The sequence below is a fragment of the Trachymyrmex septentrionalis genome, unplaced genomic scaffold, assembly GCF_001594115.1.
Source record: "Trachymyrmex septentrionalis isolate Tsep2-gDNA-1 unplaced genomic scaffold, Tsep1.0 scaffold76, whole genome shotgun sequence".
Classification (NCBI taxonomy): Eukaryota; Metazoa; Arthropoda; class Insecta; order Hymenoptera; family Formicidae; genus Trachymyrmex; species Trachymyrmex septentrionalis.
Window position 1 is genome coordinate 1,559,692 of NW_017305947.1, and position 17,483 is coordinate 1,577,174.

General features: G+C 29.8%; 4 protein-coding genes across 5 annotated transcripts in view; 3 read left to right on the forward strand and 1 right to left on the reverse strand.

The window, feature by feature from the left end:
- LOC108754130 (ras-related protein Rab-14) overlaps positions 1 to 3,267 on the forward strand; it is a 4,138-nt gene extending 871 nt beyond the window's left edge. The window contains exons 2-7 of the mRNA XM_018496221.1: positions 604 to 716; positions 1,275 to 1,401; positions 1,489 to 1,606; positions 1,750 to 1,868; positions 1,959 to 2,027; positions 2,175 to 3,267. Of these exons, the coding sequence (XP_018351723.1) occupies positions 611 to 716; positions 1,275 to 1,401; positions 1,489 to 1,606; positions 1,750 to 1,868; positions 1,959 to 2,027; positions 2,175 to 2,292 (657 nt within the window). The 5' untranslated portion in view covers positions 604 to 610 and the 3' untranslated portion in view covers positions 2,293 to 3,267. The remainder of the gene's footprint in view (positions 1 to 603; positions 717 to 1,274; positions 1,402 to 1,488; positions 1,607 to 1,749; positions 1,869 to 1,958; positions 2,028 to 2,174) is intronic.
- A 1,169-nt stretch (positions 3,268 to 4,436) lies between these two features.
- On the forward strand, positions 4,437 to 6,653 carry LOC108754131. 2 transcript variants are annotated; one of them, XM_018496222.1, is made up of 3 exons: positions 4,437 to 4,771; positions 5,804 to 6,140; positions 6,310 to 6,653. In XM_018496222.1, the coding sequence occupies exons 1-3, from the start codon at positions 4,719 to 4,721 to the stop codon at positions 6,520 to 6,522; spliced, it is 603 nt and encodes a 200-aa protein (XP_018351724.1). In that variant the 5' UTR covers positions 4,437 to 4,718; the 3' UTR covers positions 6,523 to 6,653. The 2 variants fall into 2 exon arrangements, with proteins under 2 accessions (XP_018351724.1, XP_018351726.1); XM_018496224.1 differs by having other exon boundaries at positions 4,713 to 4,959.
- A 445-nt stretch (positions 6,654 to 7,098) lies between these two features.
- On the reverse strand, positions 7,099 to 15,905 carry LOC108754134 (uncharacterized protein C05D11.1-like). The gene is made up of 13 exons (XM_018496228.1): positions 15,657 to 15,905; positions 14,929 to 15,170; positions 14,503 to 14,671; positions 10,853 to 11,016; positions 10,062 to 10,565; positions 9,737 to 9,988; positions 9,448 to 9,621; positions 9,061 to 9,291; positions 8,765 to 8,945; positions 8,382 to 8,640; positions 7,844 to 8,030; positions 7,618 to 7,761; positions 7,099 to 7,473 (listed from the first exon to the last, which is right to left on the reverse strand). Exons 1-13 carry the CDS (start codon positions 15,880 to 15,882, stop codon positions 7,165 to 7,167), a joined length of 3,042 nt encoding a protein of 1,013 aa, XP_018351730.1. The 5' UTR covers positions 15,883 to 15,905; the 3' UTR covers positions 7,099 to 7,164.
- Positions 15,906 to 16,143: 238 nt separating this feature from the next.
- On the forward strand, positions 16,144 to 17,369 carry LOC108754135 (serine/arginine-rich splicing factor 11-like). Its single transcript, XM_018496229.1, has 4 exons — positions 16,144 to 16,226; positions 16,506 to 16,831; positions 16,921 to 17,123; positions 17,193 to 17,369. The coding sequence occupies exons 1-4, from the start codon at positions 16,153 to 16,155 to the stop codon at positions 17,292 to 17,294; spliced, it is 705 nt and encodes a 234-aa protein (XP_018351731.1). The 5' UTR covers positions 16,144 to 16,152; the 3' UTR covers positions 17,295 to 17,369.
- Positions 17,370 to 17,483: the final 114 nt, after the last annotated feature.

Sequence of the window (17,483 nt, forward strand, 5' to 3'; positions counted from 1 at the left end):
TACAATTATATTATGAGCTACATTCGTGTAATATAATTCCAAAATTAACTTTAAAAAACTTTAAATTATTGTCAGTTTTGATTGATAAAGAAATGCAATATTATATTTATTTATATGTAACAAATTAATAAATCAATTTTTCGAATAATATTAAAACTCAAATAATAATAATTTCAGTAAAACTGTATAATTTATTTTAAAAAATAAATGGGTATAATATTATATTTCTTTATCAATCAAGATTGATAAAGAAATAATTTAAAGATTTTATTAATTTTTGAATTATATTACAAGTGTAATTGTCTTAAATTTATTGATTTACATACATTAGATTCTTATCTGATGTTAGTATACTCTTATGAATCATATCATGTTTTATCTCATGTTAAAAGGAAGCAAAAGATTGTGGAATATTTTATGAAGTGTGAGATTAGAATCGATCTCTCTTAGATATCTCTTAACAATAAGTTTACAAGGAAACATTATTTAAAGAACTTTCACGATAGATTATGAGCTTTTATTTTATCTCTTGCAAATTAATTTATAATAATAATAGACAGCTGCAAGAAATATAGTACTATTTTCTTGAAATCTTTATTGCAGGTGCAAAATGTCGACCGGTCCATATAATTATTCTTATATCTTTAAGTACATCATCATAGGGGATATGGGAGTGGGCAAGTCATGCTTGCTTCATCAGTTTACAGAAAAAAAATGTGAGTAATAAATGAAATAATTAGAGAAATGTATATATATATATATATATTGTGTGTAAAGTAAGGAAAAATTGTTTTTGCTGAATTAATTTGGTGATTTATCATTATTTGTTGTGACATTCCTAAAGGATGTGCTGTAATCATATGCATACATAATTGTATGACTGTAGCACATTATGCTGTATATACATGCAGCGTTATGTATGACAGACAACATTTATAGTTGTAATAGTGCACTGACTCTTGTCTTAGTATACCTATGATAAAAAAGGACTGTATATTTTAAAGAAAAATTATTAAATAAAAAACCTATATAGATATTATAAATATTAATTTCTTTATTTTTAAAGAGAATTAGGTATTTAATTTTTCTGTTTAAATAAGGATGCAATTCGTGGATAATTAAGTTATACGCAATCTAATACTATTTTTTAATTCTATTTTTTATTTAAAATATAATTTTTTTTTAACTTATTCCAAAAAAATAAGATTATTCCTTGATGTGCTATATTTTGTTAAAGAATATACATTTTTGTATAAATGATTTTGTATATTTAGTCATGGCAGATTGTCCACATACCATTGGAGTCGAATTTGGGACTAGGATTATAGAAGTAGCAGGGCAGAAGATAAAACTGCAGATATGGGACACTGCTGGGCAAGAACGATTCAGAGCAGTTACTAGGTAATGATGATTGTTTTTTAGACGATAATTGTATCTAATAAATATAAAATTATAAATGTGTATTAAAGAGAAAATATTTCTTCTTAGATCATATTATCGTGGTGCAGCTGGAGCATTAATGGTATACGATATTACACGTCGTTCAACTTACAATCATCTGAGTAGCTGGCTGACAGATACAAGGAATTTAACAAATCCGAGCACTGTACGCATATTGCTATATTACATATCACAATGTGATTATAAGTATTTAATTAAATTGATTTATCCTCTGCACATGATATAAGAAAAAAAAATTAATTTTTTAACGTTTAATCATATAACAAACATAAAATAATTATTGTGCAGGTCATATTCTTAATTGGTAATAAAAGTGATCTCGAAGGTCAACGTGATGTTACCTATGAAGAAGCAAAGCAATTTGCTGATGAACATGGTTTAATGTTTGTCGAAGCTAGCGCAAAGACGTGAGTATCTCTAGTATCTTAAAATATTTAAATAAAAATTTTCAAAAAATTGATTGTAAATGGATTCGTGTATTCAAATTTCTCAAATAGGGGACACAATGTGGAGGAAGCCTTCTTGGAAACGGCAAAGAAAATATTCCAAAGTATACAAGACGGACGGTGAGTTTAATAGTAATTTATAATCACGTAGAATAAAAACTGTTACGTTGAATAAAACTATCACACGTTGTAAAATATAAATTGTGAATTAATACATGTCCCGAATAATATTAATTGGTAAATTAATTATATTTTCTATCGGTATAGATTGGACCTAAACGCAGCAGAATCTGGTGTACAACATAATCCGAGTCAACCAGGTCGCACCAGCCTCCAAGGAGTATCTAATGAACAGCAGGGAGGAAAGGACTCCTGCTCCTGTTAGGTCTTATTATTTGTTTGTATATAGATATATTAATTGATCGGTACTATTAATGCATATATGATTTGTACTAAGTGTAGTTGACAGATTGTCTTGTAGCCTGTATCCTCCCTTTGATAAGCGAAGTCCACTTTAAAAAAAGAATATAATTAAAATTTTCTTTTTTTTAATTAGCGTCAATTTACGATTCAATACAATGTTATAAGTACGCGATACAATATAGAGACGTTATAAAAATAATTCTGGTAATGCTACTGATTTCTGTGAGGCACGGAGAGTCAGTAATTTGTCGATAAAATGGCTTTTGTATGATTATTACAATTTATATACTGTTTTCGCATAGACATTTTATATATTTCATGCATTTTTTGTGAAATCAGATCAAGGAAGAATTCGTTTATAGAATATACATATAATAGCTTATATGTAGAAGCCGATTAACTTCTCTCATAAGTTTGATTGAAAATTTCTGTTGGAACGACTTAACAGCAAACACAAGTGATGGAATTTACATTCAACTAATTTATATCTGTATGGGAGGATCATATTTGTTGTAACATGCAAGTTCTTGCTTTAAAGGAATTTAATCAATGAAAATTGACTTAAATTATGAACGGTCAGATTTTTCTTAATCACTTTTTAAACCTGTTTTATTTGATAAGATATGCACATTTATACATTGCAAGCTTAATGATTTCAGTTATCTTGCAAATTAATTATAGATGGGGAGAGAAAGTAGGGATCAAAAGTTTACTTTTTTTTAATTAATATTTAAAAGATACCTCTATTCTTGATGAAACATAAATATGTATACATACATATGTAAATTTAACATCTTTAGTGACAAATTAAAGATGGAATTATTCGTCTTTCGTTTGTAATATCCATTGAAAATCTATTTTTGATTTATAGAATTTAAACTAGCAAATATAGTCATATGTTACTTGAAGCTATATGAAACAATTTAGCATGAAATATTACCACGCATTTTTTTCATGTTTTTTTTTATCTACTCAGCGAATCTCTAACTTAATGTATGATGCTTCTATGCTTTACATTAGAAAATAGTATTAGCAAATTATTTTTCACATTATCTATTATATTGAGAGCTCATATAAACTAATTCAACATTGATAAATTAATTTATGTGTTCTCAAACGAAGTTACATAAGCTCTATTTTATTATAATTTGATAGTACAAAGGTAATATTAATATGGCTGAGACATAAAGAAATAAAAAAGAAAATAAAATAAGAGGCAGCATGCAACGAACACGATGATTTACGTTCTCTTCAGCTTTGTGTGACATGTAAACACGATTTATATTCATTAATATAAGAAAATGCAAAAGATCGCGTTGAATAAATTTGACCAAAATTTTATTGATCTTTTTGAATCACGGACGATTGTTTTATTATGTACCCTCTCATATTTATATTATAATCATATTATAATATATTTTAGGAGGTATTATAAGATAAATTTAGGATTAAAGTTTCATTCTTTTTATCGTATATCCAGTAGAACACTTGTTTGATAAATCAGAAATTAATTTTTTTATCATTGTTATATTTTTGTATTTTGTATATATATATATATATACAAATATGAGAAAATGTCAGGGAATAAATACTTCTACATGTGGTGCTTTAACAAAGAGAACGCCAATCTTTGTTTTTGTTAATGAATGCTTTCCTAAGAAATGAATAATTTTTTCCACGTATATATTTTATTGTCTACTTTTACTAAAATCTTCAATGTAATTTTTGGAATCTATTTCATTAATCAATATTCTACTTGTACCTATATTATATTCATAAAACTAATTGTATAATAAAGTAAATCTTACTTTTCGCATTATTACAGAGAATAGGATAATGTAATTTCTTAAAAATCTTTATTACAATTGAAAACTTTCATTTAAATATTGATCAAGTTAGCTTGATAAAATTAATAAATAAATAATTATAAATTTCATTATCAAAGTTCGATTTTTTAAGAATGATAATTATGGTTTCCTTTAATTTTTAAAGATTACGATAAATTTACGTCATTCACAGTCACAACAAGTTAAAAATAATTTTATATGTAAAAGATAATTAATATTAATAAAATTATGTATACTTTAAAACTATATACACTTTTTTTCGTTTTAACCTACTTGTTTGTCATCATTTATCACTAAACAAAACATTTTTTATCATTATATAACGCCTTGCCAAGTAATAGTTATTTTTATCGCAAATGCGAGGGCATAAGCAAGTCAATACAAGTCCTAGTAACTTTCAAGCAACGTGATCAAAAGCAATCAAACGTGATCATGTCGCATGTCAAGCACCTATTGTCCGTGTCACCAAAGAGTGACCGACTCGATTATATTCGTCTTATAAACTCGTGTCGTCTTCGTTGAAAATAATATAACTTGAAATATGAATTTACGAACGATCGTCGTTTTTATCGTTACTTGTCATTTTGTGAGAGGGTGAGATGTGATAATCATTATTACGCACGATATACTCGAAAATTAATTATACATACAGGATTACGGATCTAGAAAAGCGAAAGCTTCCTATTACCATGGATATCGAGAAAAATCAGAAATGATTGAGAACAAATGACTTTCTTCGTGAATTAACCTCCACTGCAAAAACGACAAATTCACTTTAAAATGTACCACTTCTTGTCTAATAATTACACACCTAGACAATGTATAATTCATATCGGACTTCAGAATGCAATTCTATTCATAATTTTATATGCATTTTGTCTGTATTTGAATGCATGTATTTTATTTTTCAAGTGCTTTAATTTATGATAAGAGCGACTTCGATCAAATTCCAGTTAAATTATAATTAATAGAATTATATGTTTAATATATTGGAAAAAATGAAGAACAATGAATTATATATATTATAGATTTTGTTTTATTAATCGATTACAGGTTCGTTCTACAATTCTACTATAGATATTATCGTTAATTTGCTATATTTTCGACACAGCTCAGGAAACAAAAATTTTCTATAAAATGAATTTAAATATATAAATCATTATAATCATTATAAATTATTAAAATCTTAAATTAATTTAAAAATGTAATTTTTATATAATAATCAATTGTAGAGGAATACAAATTCTTTTTTTTTAGATTTATATTTTCATTCTTTTTCTACAAACTTAAAAATAACAACTTTTAAGTACGTCATTGTTGTAGCAAATAAGCGATATAAGTATGACTAGATAGTCTTTTTCCTCTTGCGACAAAATTGATAAAAATAAACATCTGTCGATTGGGTTAAACGCCAATTCAATTAATAATCGTAATTTTTAGTTCCGAATCGCCCTTATAAAGGCATATAAAATTATGAACAGAGTTTTATTTTTTTATGCAAATTATAAATGTTTAAAAAATAGACTTTTCCGACTGGAATGGATGCACAATTGTATAATACTTTTAAAAATTGAATTTATTCAACTGTATAAAACATAAATCTATGCATCATCTGAATTTAATTAGGGATAAAATGATGCTGTTCGATTTCACGGATGTCCAAAGTGTGGATGATTGGCGGGAGATGTCCGACACTGTAAGGATAGAAGGAAAATCCAAAGCTACCTTAACTCTACAAACGACTCAGCTCTTTCAAAGAGCGGTCTTCTTCACGCTGCTGAAACCGCAGCGAAATGGTGCCGGTTTCGCTGGCGTCAGAAAACTGACAAATTTGAATCTGTCAAGATACAGAAATATTGAGATCATTTGCCGAGGACAAGGACAAAATAACCACTACAAGATATCCCTGAGACATCGAGGACAGAATTCCAATATGTATTTCAGCTATGAACAATTCTTCACGGTAAAGCTTAAGAATCTTGGGTTTATCTTCAATTTATCATTATTATTTCGTATTAGTGATTCCATTTCATGTATCAACCTTTGATTTAAATTTTCTATTGATGAAATATTGAAATATTGTATTGGAAAGTCCTCTTTTGGTAAATATTCTATAAAAATTTTCGCTTCAGGTATTAATATCGGACGATGTATTTACCACAGTGACTTTACCTTTGAAAGACTTCAAACCTTATTATCATGGCGTTGAGATTCTAGACGGTGAGCCTCTAGATACAACAAATATTACAATGTTCGAATTTCAAATTTACGGAGGCATTTATCTGCCTATCAAGCAACGTGGCGTGTCCGCGTTAGAAATAGAAACGGTGGCAGTTTCCTCTTAATAATCATTCTAATTTTCTAATCGTAAAAGAAAAAAACGAAGCGTCCCCTCCGAAGAATTTTTATTTATGTACACATCAAACGTTTACATCCATGCTATGAATGACAGACATATGTATTGAATATTCTATATTAAAAATAATCGTATTTTAATATATATTTTCGAAATTTTTAACAAAATTTAAATTATTGAAAAATGTAAATTTTTGTATTTTTCGAATATCTCGTTGTCTGTACGTGAAAGCAAATTGAATGAAACATTATTAAAATAAATAGCAATATTAATATTATTTACATATAATGTTAATGTTTCTATATGGTATTAAACATTTATATTAAATATGAAATCTTTAATATATTTTCACATCAAATTCATATCACATAACTTTATCAAATTAATTGAAAAAGAGCGTAAATTATTTTTGGACAATCTTGTATGTTTTCCAAGATTTTGATTGTTAATTTGTTATAACTTTATTATTGCTGAGTCTTCACTAGTTTTTACGCTTTTTTTAGATAGTATTAAATAAGCTTCTTTAAAATTGCTGTATGTATTAAAACTATGATGTATTCTGTAAAAAAAAGAATTATGTATATTTGTTATCTAAGACTACGAGAAGAGAAAGATGTCACAAGAATTTCACTTACCCTTTAAAAGCCTCGCTTATTGCTGAGATTCCAGATTTATGACACACAATGATAGTCTTACATGCTTCCGGATCGAATAATGGTGTAATATATTTAACTGTTACGCGGCTCATATCTTCCTTGGTAACGGCAGGAATATCTCGCATTAATGGAACACAGTAATCAAGCGGCAAACCGCGACAACATCTTAATGATTCATTCGCTCTATTGCCTATGGCATTCTTCATTCTCATAAGCTGGAAGATCGTAAGTGATTTGGCTGATTCGCAAAAGATATCAGTCCATTGTCCAGACATACGGTTTTCCTACAACGAGAAATTCGTGATGCAAGAGATTCTCTCTCTTATATGTACTTTTACTTTCTTTTATGATTATTATAATATGTTAAGTGTTTTATGCAATGTTTACATGTTTATTTCTTATATGAATAATCTATTATTGTATCATACCGTATTCTTTTTAGCCTTAGCGTACGCGCCTATCAGGTCTGTAGCACCATTAATTGCTAAGTACAAAAGCCCTTCGTGCAGTGATACAAAAAATTCGTAATCGCGCGCACGTTCAGAATGTCGAATTAGTAATGATAAGGGTCCCTGAAATAACAATAAGGGTTCTTGTCTTATACATTTGATACCGATTTGCGTTTTCATTTTTGACAAATATCATAACACTTACATCCATTTGATCAAGATACATCAAACAAACGAGCAAAGCCGGCAGATCGGGGCTCCGATAATCATTTATGCACGGATGAGCTCGTAGGAAGAATGCATTTGTTTCGTTTTCCAATCCAACAATACATCTGCTGACAGCAACATCATTCGTGGAAGTCAATAGTGTCCAATCATTAGTCATGTTCATCCTAAAAATATATTACCATTAATATATTACATAATTTTCAATGATTTCTATCTTAAAGCCAAGTTGTGCAGCAATTAAATTCATATTACGAATATGGTTAAATATACAAACTAAACAAGTTACTGTTCAAAAAACTTGTTTATTGATAAAGAGATCGTCTCTAAAAAGATATTTTTAATTTATTATTATATATAATATATTTCATGAAAAGAAAAAGCCTTCGTTATAATTCAATGCTGTATACGTTTTTAAAACCGTTACTGATTAATGATTTACTTTACTTTTTACTATAAATTATTATCCTGACACATATATATATATATATTTCATTAAATATGCTAACTATATTTACTTATTAGTCTTCCCTTCTGCAACTGTTACATCAGGAAAGAATGTTTTCCATGGTGTATACACATTTGAAACTGTACGTATTAATCTCATGATGTTAACAGTCATATATAAAACCATATTTTCTGGTAACGTCAAGACTTTTCTACATGACTCGATATTTGCTATGATTTCCTTTTGATCTACATCATTATCCAGACGTTTCAGAATGTCAGTGAGAAATTCTTCTTGTTGCAATAAACTGAACATGTAAGGATTGCTGTCTACAAATATTTGAAAAAATATATCATATTATATATATTTTTTTTATTTAGTATATCATACTGTTTCTAATTCCCACGGTATAAAATTATCGATTAAAAAAAATTTTTAGAAATGAGATTTTACCTTCATTGTACAGTGCTATTTTCATTAAATCATTCGCGACTCTTTCCCCTTCTATCTTCAATTGAGCAATATCATTTAATTTCTTTGTTGCTACTTCTTTTAATCTGTCGATTGTTAACACAGTGTCATATAAAAGCTCTTTAATCCACTTTACACCTTTTTCATACTTCTCGTATTCAAACTATATTAACAAAGATATGTTAGAACAGTTACAAATTGTTTCAAATAGCTCTAATTACTCTTATAAAAGAAAAAATTATAATAAATTATATGTTATACACATAATGGATACATACTTGAAGCATCAAATAAACACTAGAAGATTTGTATGAAAATGCCATGGGCTTTTGAAGACTAATTCGAGTAGTAGCTAGTGAAGTATCTGCTTTTAATTCATCTATTACTTCCTCATAAGGAATCAATTGATCATCTCTTTTCACTGGAGATTCCATAATGAGTTCTAGCAATAGTGGAATATACTTTTTGTATACTTTACTAACGGAAGTAGTGTCCATGACGATAAACGTCTAGATTTAAATAAAGACTACAGTTAATTATATCATACTTGATAATCGATTACTAATATGAATATATAATGTCCTAAAACTTTTGTAAATAGATAAAAAATATTTCTATGAATTAATTTTCAATAAAATTATACAATAAGAGAACAAGATACTCACATAAATGAAGATCGTATCGGCGTTCTCTAGATAAGTAAATAATGGTAGTAATTTGGCATCTAATTCAGGATGCTGCTCTGAAGAGTCCGTACTGTAATTTTCAATATGACGGAAGACAACGGAATCTATATCAGGTACAGGTATACTTTCTAACACTTCGTCGGGTATATGTGACTTAAGAAAAAAAACATCATCAATAGCAAGAAGATTGCCAGTTGGTAAACTTTGGATATAAAATACTTTAATTACACAAATATTTATCTTATTTTTAATTAAAACATTCACATACATTTTCGCTTATGGCTTGGGAAAGAAGTATATCATTTCTCGCTAACCCAAGCATGCCGAATTCGCGCATCCGATCGATTTTTCTTTTTCTCTCCTCTCCCGAAAATATCTTTAACATTTCACGGCTGGGTGTGCCTTTCACAACAACCATTGGAGTCTCAACAAAATATTTCTTGTAAAGATTGAACCAGTAACTTTTAGATTCATTTTCTAATATTTTGAGATACTGTATAATGTTCAACCTATGATTCAGCTGTTAATGAAAATGATGCAATCAATATTTCTGATAAAACGCAATTTATAAATAAATCATACATGTAACATACTTCTTTGGGTGCTTTTCCATATAATATATGTTTAAACAGTCCATTTGCGATTGTATTATGTGGATTATTTTCCAGATCATTTAAAATTTTAGTAATATATCTACGAATTATAATCTTCATTCTTTTTAATTGTATACCAACGTCAGTTGTATTTTTAAGTACTTTCATCACAGATTCCTTGACTAGAGGAACTTTATTACCCGGCACATTCGGAAACATTAAGCTTAAAGCTGAAGTCGAGAATTCATGGAAGTAATATTCATAGGAGATCTGTTCCTTGGCAAATTCTTTCTGCAATACACCTTCGGTTGTGTCAGTCAAATATTGCGAGATTAAGCAAAAGCCAAAATAATCATACAATTTGTTAATGGACGGTCCTTGCCAGGCTATACGAATATAAGCCCCAGTACACGAGTAGCATGGATATTGGAATTCCACATCTATGCTTTTTGTAAGCGGTTTAATTGGTGTCTGCCAGGGTCTTTTAAATTCGCCTCTGTCTCCCTATAATTTTAAAATTAAAATCAAGATTATCGCAAACACAAAATAAAAATTACAATGTCAAAGTAATATATGCACATACAGATAAATATATATATTAGATATAATATATTACATAATCATACATTTCTAATTTAATATTAATATACAATATAATTTTTAACAAAAAGTAATAATTCACAATATTTTTCGTTTATTCCTGATATGTTTATTTCTCTAATTTCTAAAATTAATAGTTTAATCCTAATTAATAATTTAAATTAAAATAAAAAATTTGTAGATTAACTTACTTTTGATATTATTTTCTCTTCTAAAGGTAGTAACGTGTCTAAAATTTTAGTATGATCTACTTGACCTACTATTAACACAGTTAAATTTTCTGGTCTATAATATTCTTCATGATACTGTCTGATGTCTTCAAGAACAAGATATTCCGATATGTAATTCGATGTACCTACAATAATAAATAATATTTATAAACCCATTGCAATAAAAGTAATAAGCTGTAAGCTGTAAAAATTAATTGACAAATTATAGTCGATTCTCCTCACATTCGAGCAATCAATTTCTTACGACTTATTACCTCCATTGTAGAGGATCCTTCCAGTAGGATAATTCGAAACTCTCTCGTCAATACCTATTTTCGTATACTTAAAAATTTTTCCCAGCAAAATGAACTTAGCCCGGCCAGATCCTCGTAATTTGGATCATTTCACATCGATTTACGCTTTAAGTGTAATTTTTTATAAAAATTATATTTATTATCGGGGGTCAAAGTTGACAACATGTTTGTTTAATATCCAGGATATCCGTTGTTCAATACCGAGCATTTCATACGAATTCTCTTTTTGTTTTTGCTATTCGCGTCATCGAAACATTTTGTGAATGTAGGAAATAATAGAAAAATGTCAATAATGAGCAATAAATAAATACATAGACAATTAAAAAATAAAAAAATTCCAAGTTTTTATTCAATACATTCAATACATTCTATACAGTGCGTTATCATTACCGCGTGTTCATTACATACGAGTTTTATCACATAATAATTTTTCGTCCCGTCGAATCGTATTTTTGCACAGACGATACTGACAATAAAGTACTACTGGTAACATTTACTGGTCTACCAAATATGCTTTCAATAACATTCTTCGTCGAGAAATGTCTCATTATCTGAGGATTTATCGATCGATCTTCGATTAAAGACATGCATAATTCTTCACTGAGTTGACGCAAGAAATACCGGCGTTCGTTGGCTGTTTTTATCATTTTGTTATTTTCATAGTATAGAAAGTACGCAGCGAGACTCGCGACATCCATAATGTTATAAAAAAAGGCAAAAGACCATCTTTGCATTTGTCTCTCCATCATGTATCTTCGGAGCATCTGTTCCATCGTGTCGTCATCGATTTTTGTTTTATTGTAATTCTGAATTATTTCCGGCTTCTGTCTTTGAGTCGCGCTTACGTTCGTGTTTGTATGCATTGTGGATAAAAGTAACACCACTTTGTTTTCTTCCAGGACATATGAACAGATCATAATATTTTCGTGGAAAGAAGATGAATACAAAAAGAGATGAATACACCTTACAAGATTTCGAAGCCATCATTTCAGTCGGAATATATTCTTTATTGTTGCTGTTCAACATTCCAACGATTGTCAAATTCCAGAAATTTTGCCAAAGGTAGTAAAAAAATCATCCATTGTAATATTTCTATCCGAATCTTTATAAGGAAGAGCCAATTCTTCTACGACTCGCTCACTTTGATTGACTTCGCAATCCTGTGCAGAGTTTTCCGTACAAATATGTCTCCCTGCAGTGGATATCAATTTTCAGCATTGCATATCCACCATACTTTTATCCCGCATTTTGCCGGTTTCGATGGAATGTATTGCGTGAATCGTGTTCGACCGCAATACGGAAAAAGCTACTCGTAAATTGTTAGGCACTCTGTTGGCTTGTACATTTTTTAAATTGGAATTAAGCATCGTCCAAACGTCGTGTATTAAAGCAGCTTTATCCTCTTCAATGCGAGCTTCTCGAGTGTTTATATCATCGAAACGGATGAATCGTAGGATATTCCAAAATCTATTGATGCCCATCGTCGCTCGGTGCAGAAGATACGAAGAGGACCGCCACATGTCAGTTGCATGGTCATAATTTGAATTATTTATTCCGGAACTGATTAAAATCCCTAAAAATCCGTAAAATTCGCGGTTCGTGATGTCTTTCCATGAAAACTGTTTTTTCGTCGGATTCGCTTCATTGTACGCTCGATATACTTGAGACGCCTTCCTATTCGTGTGACGCGATAATGTCTACCATTTCGCTGGTGAAAATTACTTTAAACGTGACGATTAATAAAATTTTTGTGTTCTTATGAGGACCACTTTTATATCGAAGAATATTTCGAAACGGATGTTGCCGTTGAAATGTCCGAGTTCAGATGGTTTTGTTTTTGGCAACAAAATTTGCGGTTGATTTGAGTGATTGATGAGCAGGTATCTCTTCATTCGATATGTTCGTTTCTTCATCACTCTCATTTTCAGATTTTATTATAAGTTCGTTTTCGATTTTAAACGGATTGTTCTAATCTTGCTCTAATTTCCTCGTAATCAGACATTTCAGAGCTCATTGCTTGCTTACTTGGCACTGAAAATCACTCTTCATCGTCGCTATCCGACACGTAATTATTTTCGGCAGACTCAGACTCCTCGCCTAATTGTTCCGTCAAATAACTACGCTTTTCTTCGGCCGTCAATCTAAAATTTTTTTAAGATGTTATACAAAAATCATTCATATTCTAAAAAATGTCTTTGAAATAGATTGAAATTAAAAATAAAAATAGATAAACAATAAAAGAGCTACGCCTTTAGCCAAAAAAATTTTGACGAATTATTTTGTAATTATCTGTCACATTGAGAATAACCCGATAACGAATCGAAATTGTTTGTGTTATTATTATTTAAAGATTAAATTTAATTAGTTAGCAATGAACATCCAACTTGGCTCGTAACCCTTTTATTGTTTATGTATTTTAATTTTAATTATTTGAGAATGTTACCTATTTTCTTATTTTAAAATAGTTAATTATAAATAAAGATAGATAGATAGATAATTATTTCGGAAATATTATCTCGAGATGAAATTTCAAGATTCTCTCGTATCAAAATGCATCACTATATAGAAATAGATCATTAAAATGACTCACCTTGCAAATTCACTTGCTGATATATTGCTGATACTTGCTGAATAATTCCTCCATTTTTTCACTGATAAATAATTGATGAAAAATAGCAAGAGTCTCAAAAAAATAAACATCAAATATTAAATTTTGCACATCGAGATCTCATTTTGAATCTCATCCGAGACTGAAACCACGTTACAAAATTCATCTATCAGCCGCTAAATTGCCCCAGAAAGAATCAAGGGAGAGTGGAGCGAATTTAGCCGGAAGCTACCGTTTGTTAGAGTGAGTTATAGTAGAAGCATGATGGAACATATGGTGCTGCACTAGTATTGTATGTATGTATGTATGTATGTATATATATATATGTGTGTGTGTGTGTGTGTGTGTGTGTGTGTGTGTGTGTGTGTGTGTACATGCACACATGCACATTTCCGGAAGTGAGCGAATAAATGACGAAATCAATTAAAGAAGAGAACGCTATCCGCTCCATTCTTGATCCTTCTCTCTGGGTTGCCCGAAGGGAATTCTATGTAAAAAACATTAAAAAGAAAAAAAAATCAAAAAGTCGGAAATCCATACAAGGGTCTGGAAGAAGAAAATCCCTGTCCATTCGTCAACTTACAGTTGGGGGGAAGAGCAGGTAGCTCTACATTGTAACTAGCGATTTTGCATAATGTACTCGGGTACTTGGGTATTGAACGAAGGAGGGAAATTCGTGTATTGACAAGAGAATTAAACATTTTTTATACCTTGAACAATTGAGCTATATCCACAATTTTCGGGATACATCGCTTTCATTAATTCAGTGTAAGTTACATATTCTCCATCTAATTCTTTAGTTCTGGTGTCAAAATAAAATGTACCTCCATTGTCTCCATATTTAGTAATATGATGTACGTTTATAATATACGCTGCTTCCTATTGAAATATCAAAGTTTTCAACATTTCTTCATATAATTTTTTAACAATATATAATATCTATATATTAATATTTTAGATATGTTAAAATAATTTATCAGAATATATTTAGAATGTAATGAATATCCTACATGAAATAACTCATGTCTCTTTTATCTATTAAATTATAAATAAAATATTTCACAAAAATAAAGTATTTTGTAATATATTGCATTAGATAACAAAGGCAACTTATATAAATATTAAAATTTTTTTACCGAAAGTGTGGGATAAAGAATATGATCGAGATATACAGGCAGTAAGGAGAAAAATCCTTTTGTCTCACTTGTTCTCATACTGTAACAAGTGTAATCTTGAAACGTATGAATCTCTGCGTCAAGTGAGTAGCATCTGTGAGACCAACGAGTCAAAAGATTTTTATAGGGATAGTCTTCGCTACCCATCAATACAAGATGTGACACTGCTTCAGGAAGACCATCGTCTGTGAACACTTCCGTAGCTGAAAAAAAAGAATTGGTATAAATATAAAGATGATTAAAAATACTTTAATGTTTCCTAACTTTTATTTCAATAATTCTTTCATTGATATGAATTTCATTGATAGGAATTAACACTTTGTTTGATTTGTTAAGAAAAGATACAAACATCTAGAATTAAATTAATTCCGAAAGAATTTTTTAGAATTACAATTTCGAAGCATAAGAGAACCAACTTTACACATCAAATCTGTCATGTTATGTCAACATAGTTCTGCCATTAAAACACAAGCTTACTGATGACATTGTGCCAATTTTAATAAGCTTTGTTATACCTCTGTCAGCATTCTATCAACAGCATTGTATATACATGTAGCAAATATTTTGTAGTCTATTGTCGAGTAGAATCTATTCTCGACAGACTTATTGTTAGCTACCTAGGAGTCAAAGTGAAAGGGAGAACTCCACATAATATCCTTAATTAATTATCACGTATATTCAAAAATTACCGATAGCGAAGTGGCAGCTGACAATCGGATCACTTACGTCCGCGATACAAATTGTCAGGCCGGTTTTCAAAGATCTGTACATAGCAAGTGGTATCTTGTCGTTGATCATCATCGAATACACCATCCTAAATACCCCATTTGTTGGCGGATTCACGTCCGTGATCTCCGCGAGGCGGGGAGTGCGGAAACCCGGAACACCCGGATACACAAACCTCGCGAAGTTCATTCACAAGTTCCAGTTCTGTTGTTCTGTACAGTATTACTGATCGATACTGCTTACTTGTTAGATACCGTGCCAAAAATACATACACTTCGTTAGAATGTTCTAAAATGTCAAGTGACACGGTATTGAAAATGTATAGTTCACGTCACGTTTGTTATAGATTTTCAGTACTATCAGTGCATTGCAGTGCATTTCCGGCCAATGGCTCCGTTCTAGTAGATCGTTCAGATCGTTAGACTTCTGGACGCAAGCAAAAACGTTGTATTGACAGATATGGCAAGATATTCCAGTGACTCGGACTCGGACCACAGTAGCAGATACCGAAGGAAACGAAATCGAAAGTCAAGGTAAAAAAACGCGAAAGTAATATCTAATTCTATTGTTAATTTAAAGGTTAAGAGTTACAATTTTTTCAATTTGTATCAACTCTCACATTATGTATATTTCATTAATTTTTATTATGCAATTTAGTTTTAATTTGTTTTATTTATTAAATAAATATTAACATTATATTTATACTAGAACGTGTTTAAATTAAAGTAAATATTTATATTGGTAGAAATGGATCTTATTGACAATCTTATTATTCATTAGCAGAATATTCAATATTACAATAATTTTTGCAGGTCTAGCAGCTCAGACAGCAGTGAATCCTCACCACATCGAAGGAGATCCTCAAAACATTCTAAAACAAAACGTAAACATCGATCACACTCAAGAAGTAGAGGAAGAGATCGAAATTCAAAGAGCCATAAAGGATCCAGGAGCAGTCACTCGAGAGACCGAGATAAAAGACGTTACCATTCTAGCACCGGTAGATCATACTCTTCGGACCGTACAAGAAGAAAGGCTAGATCTATATCCAGAGAAAAATCACGAAGTCCTTCCAGCAGTTCACAATCGAATCAACCAAAAATGAATACAGAGAAAAGCCAAGTCTTAACAACAAAAGGTAGAAACGCATTAGCTTTTATGAATATTACATTTAAATATTTTAATGATATTTTATATAAAAGATGCGAATTGTATATTGCTTTTCAGATGATTTTCCCATTGAACCACGTTTCAAAGATAGTGTACTTGAAGAAATAAACGCTGAAGGTTTCATTCCTAAGCAGTTCACTTCATCTGTTACCAAGGAGAGTAAATTTAAAAATATTGTAATAGACATTACTTCAGATACCATACAAGTTCCACTAGTATCTAATGTTGCCAGTGGCCCGGAAAGTATATTTCATACATCAGTAAGTTTTAGTTGTTTTTGTATTTCCTGATGTACTCGTACATAGATAACATTTGTTCTTTCTTCTCAGATTATGATGGATCAAGAAGCAAGATTCGATAAATGGGTGAAAAAACTCTACACTCTTAGACAGAAAGCTATAGCTGACTTGACACATACAAATATGACGTAATTTAAGATTTAAAAGATTTAAAAATTTAGGTTAGCATTTTGTAATACACAAATGAATATGAAAATATATCCTGCATGCGAAAAATACAAAAAATATATATATTGAATTATATAATATTATATATATATATATTTATATATATATATACATTGAATTATGTAATATATATATATATATATATATAATATA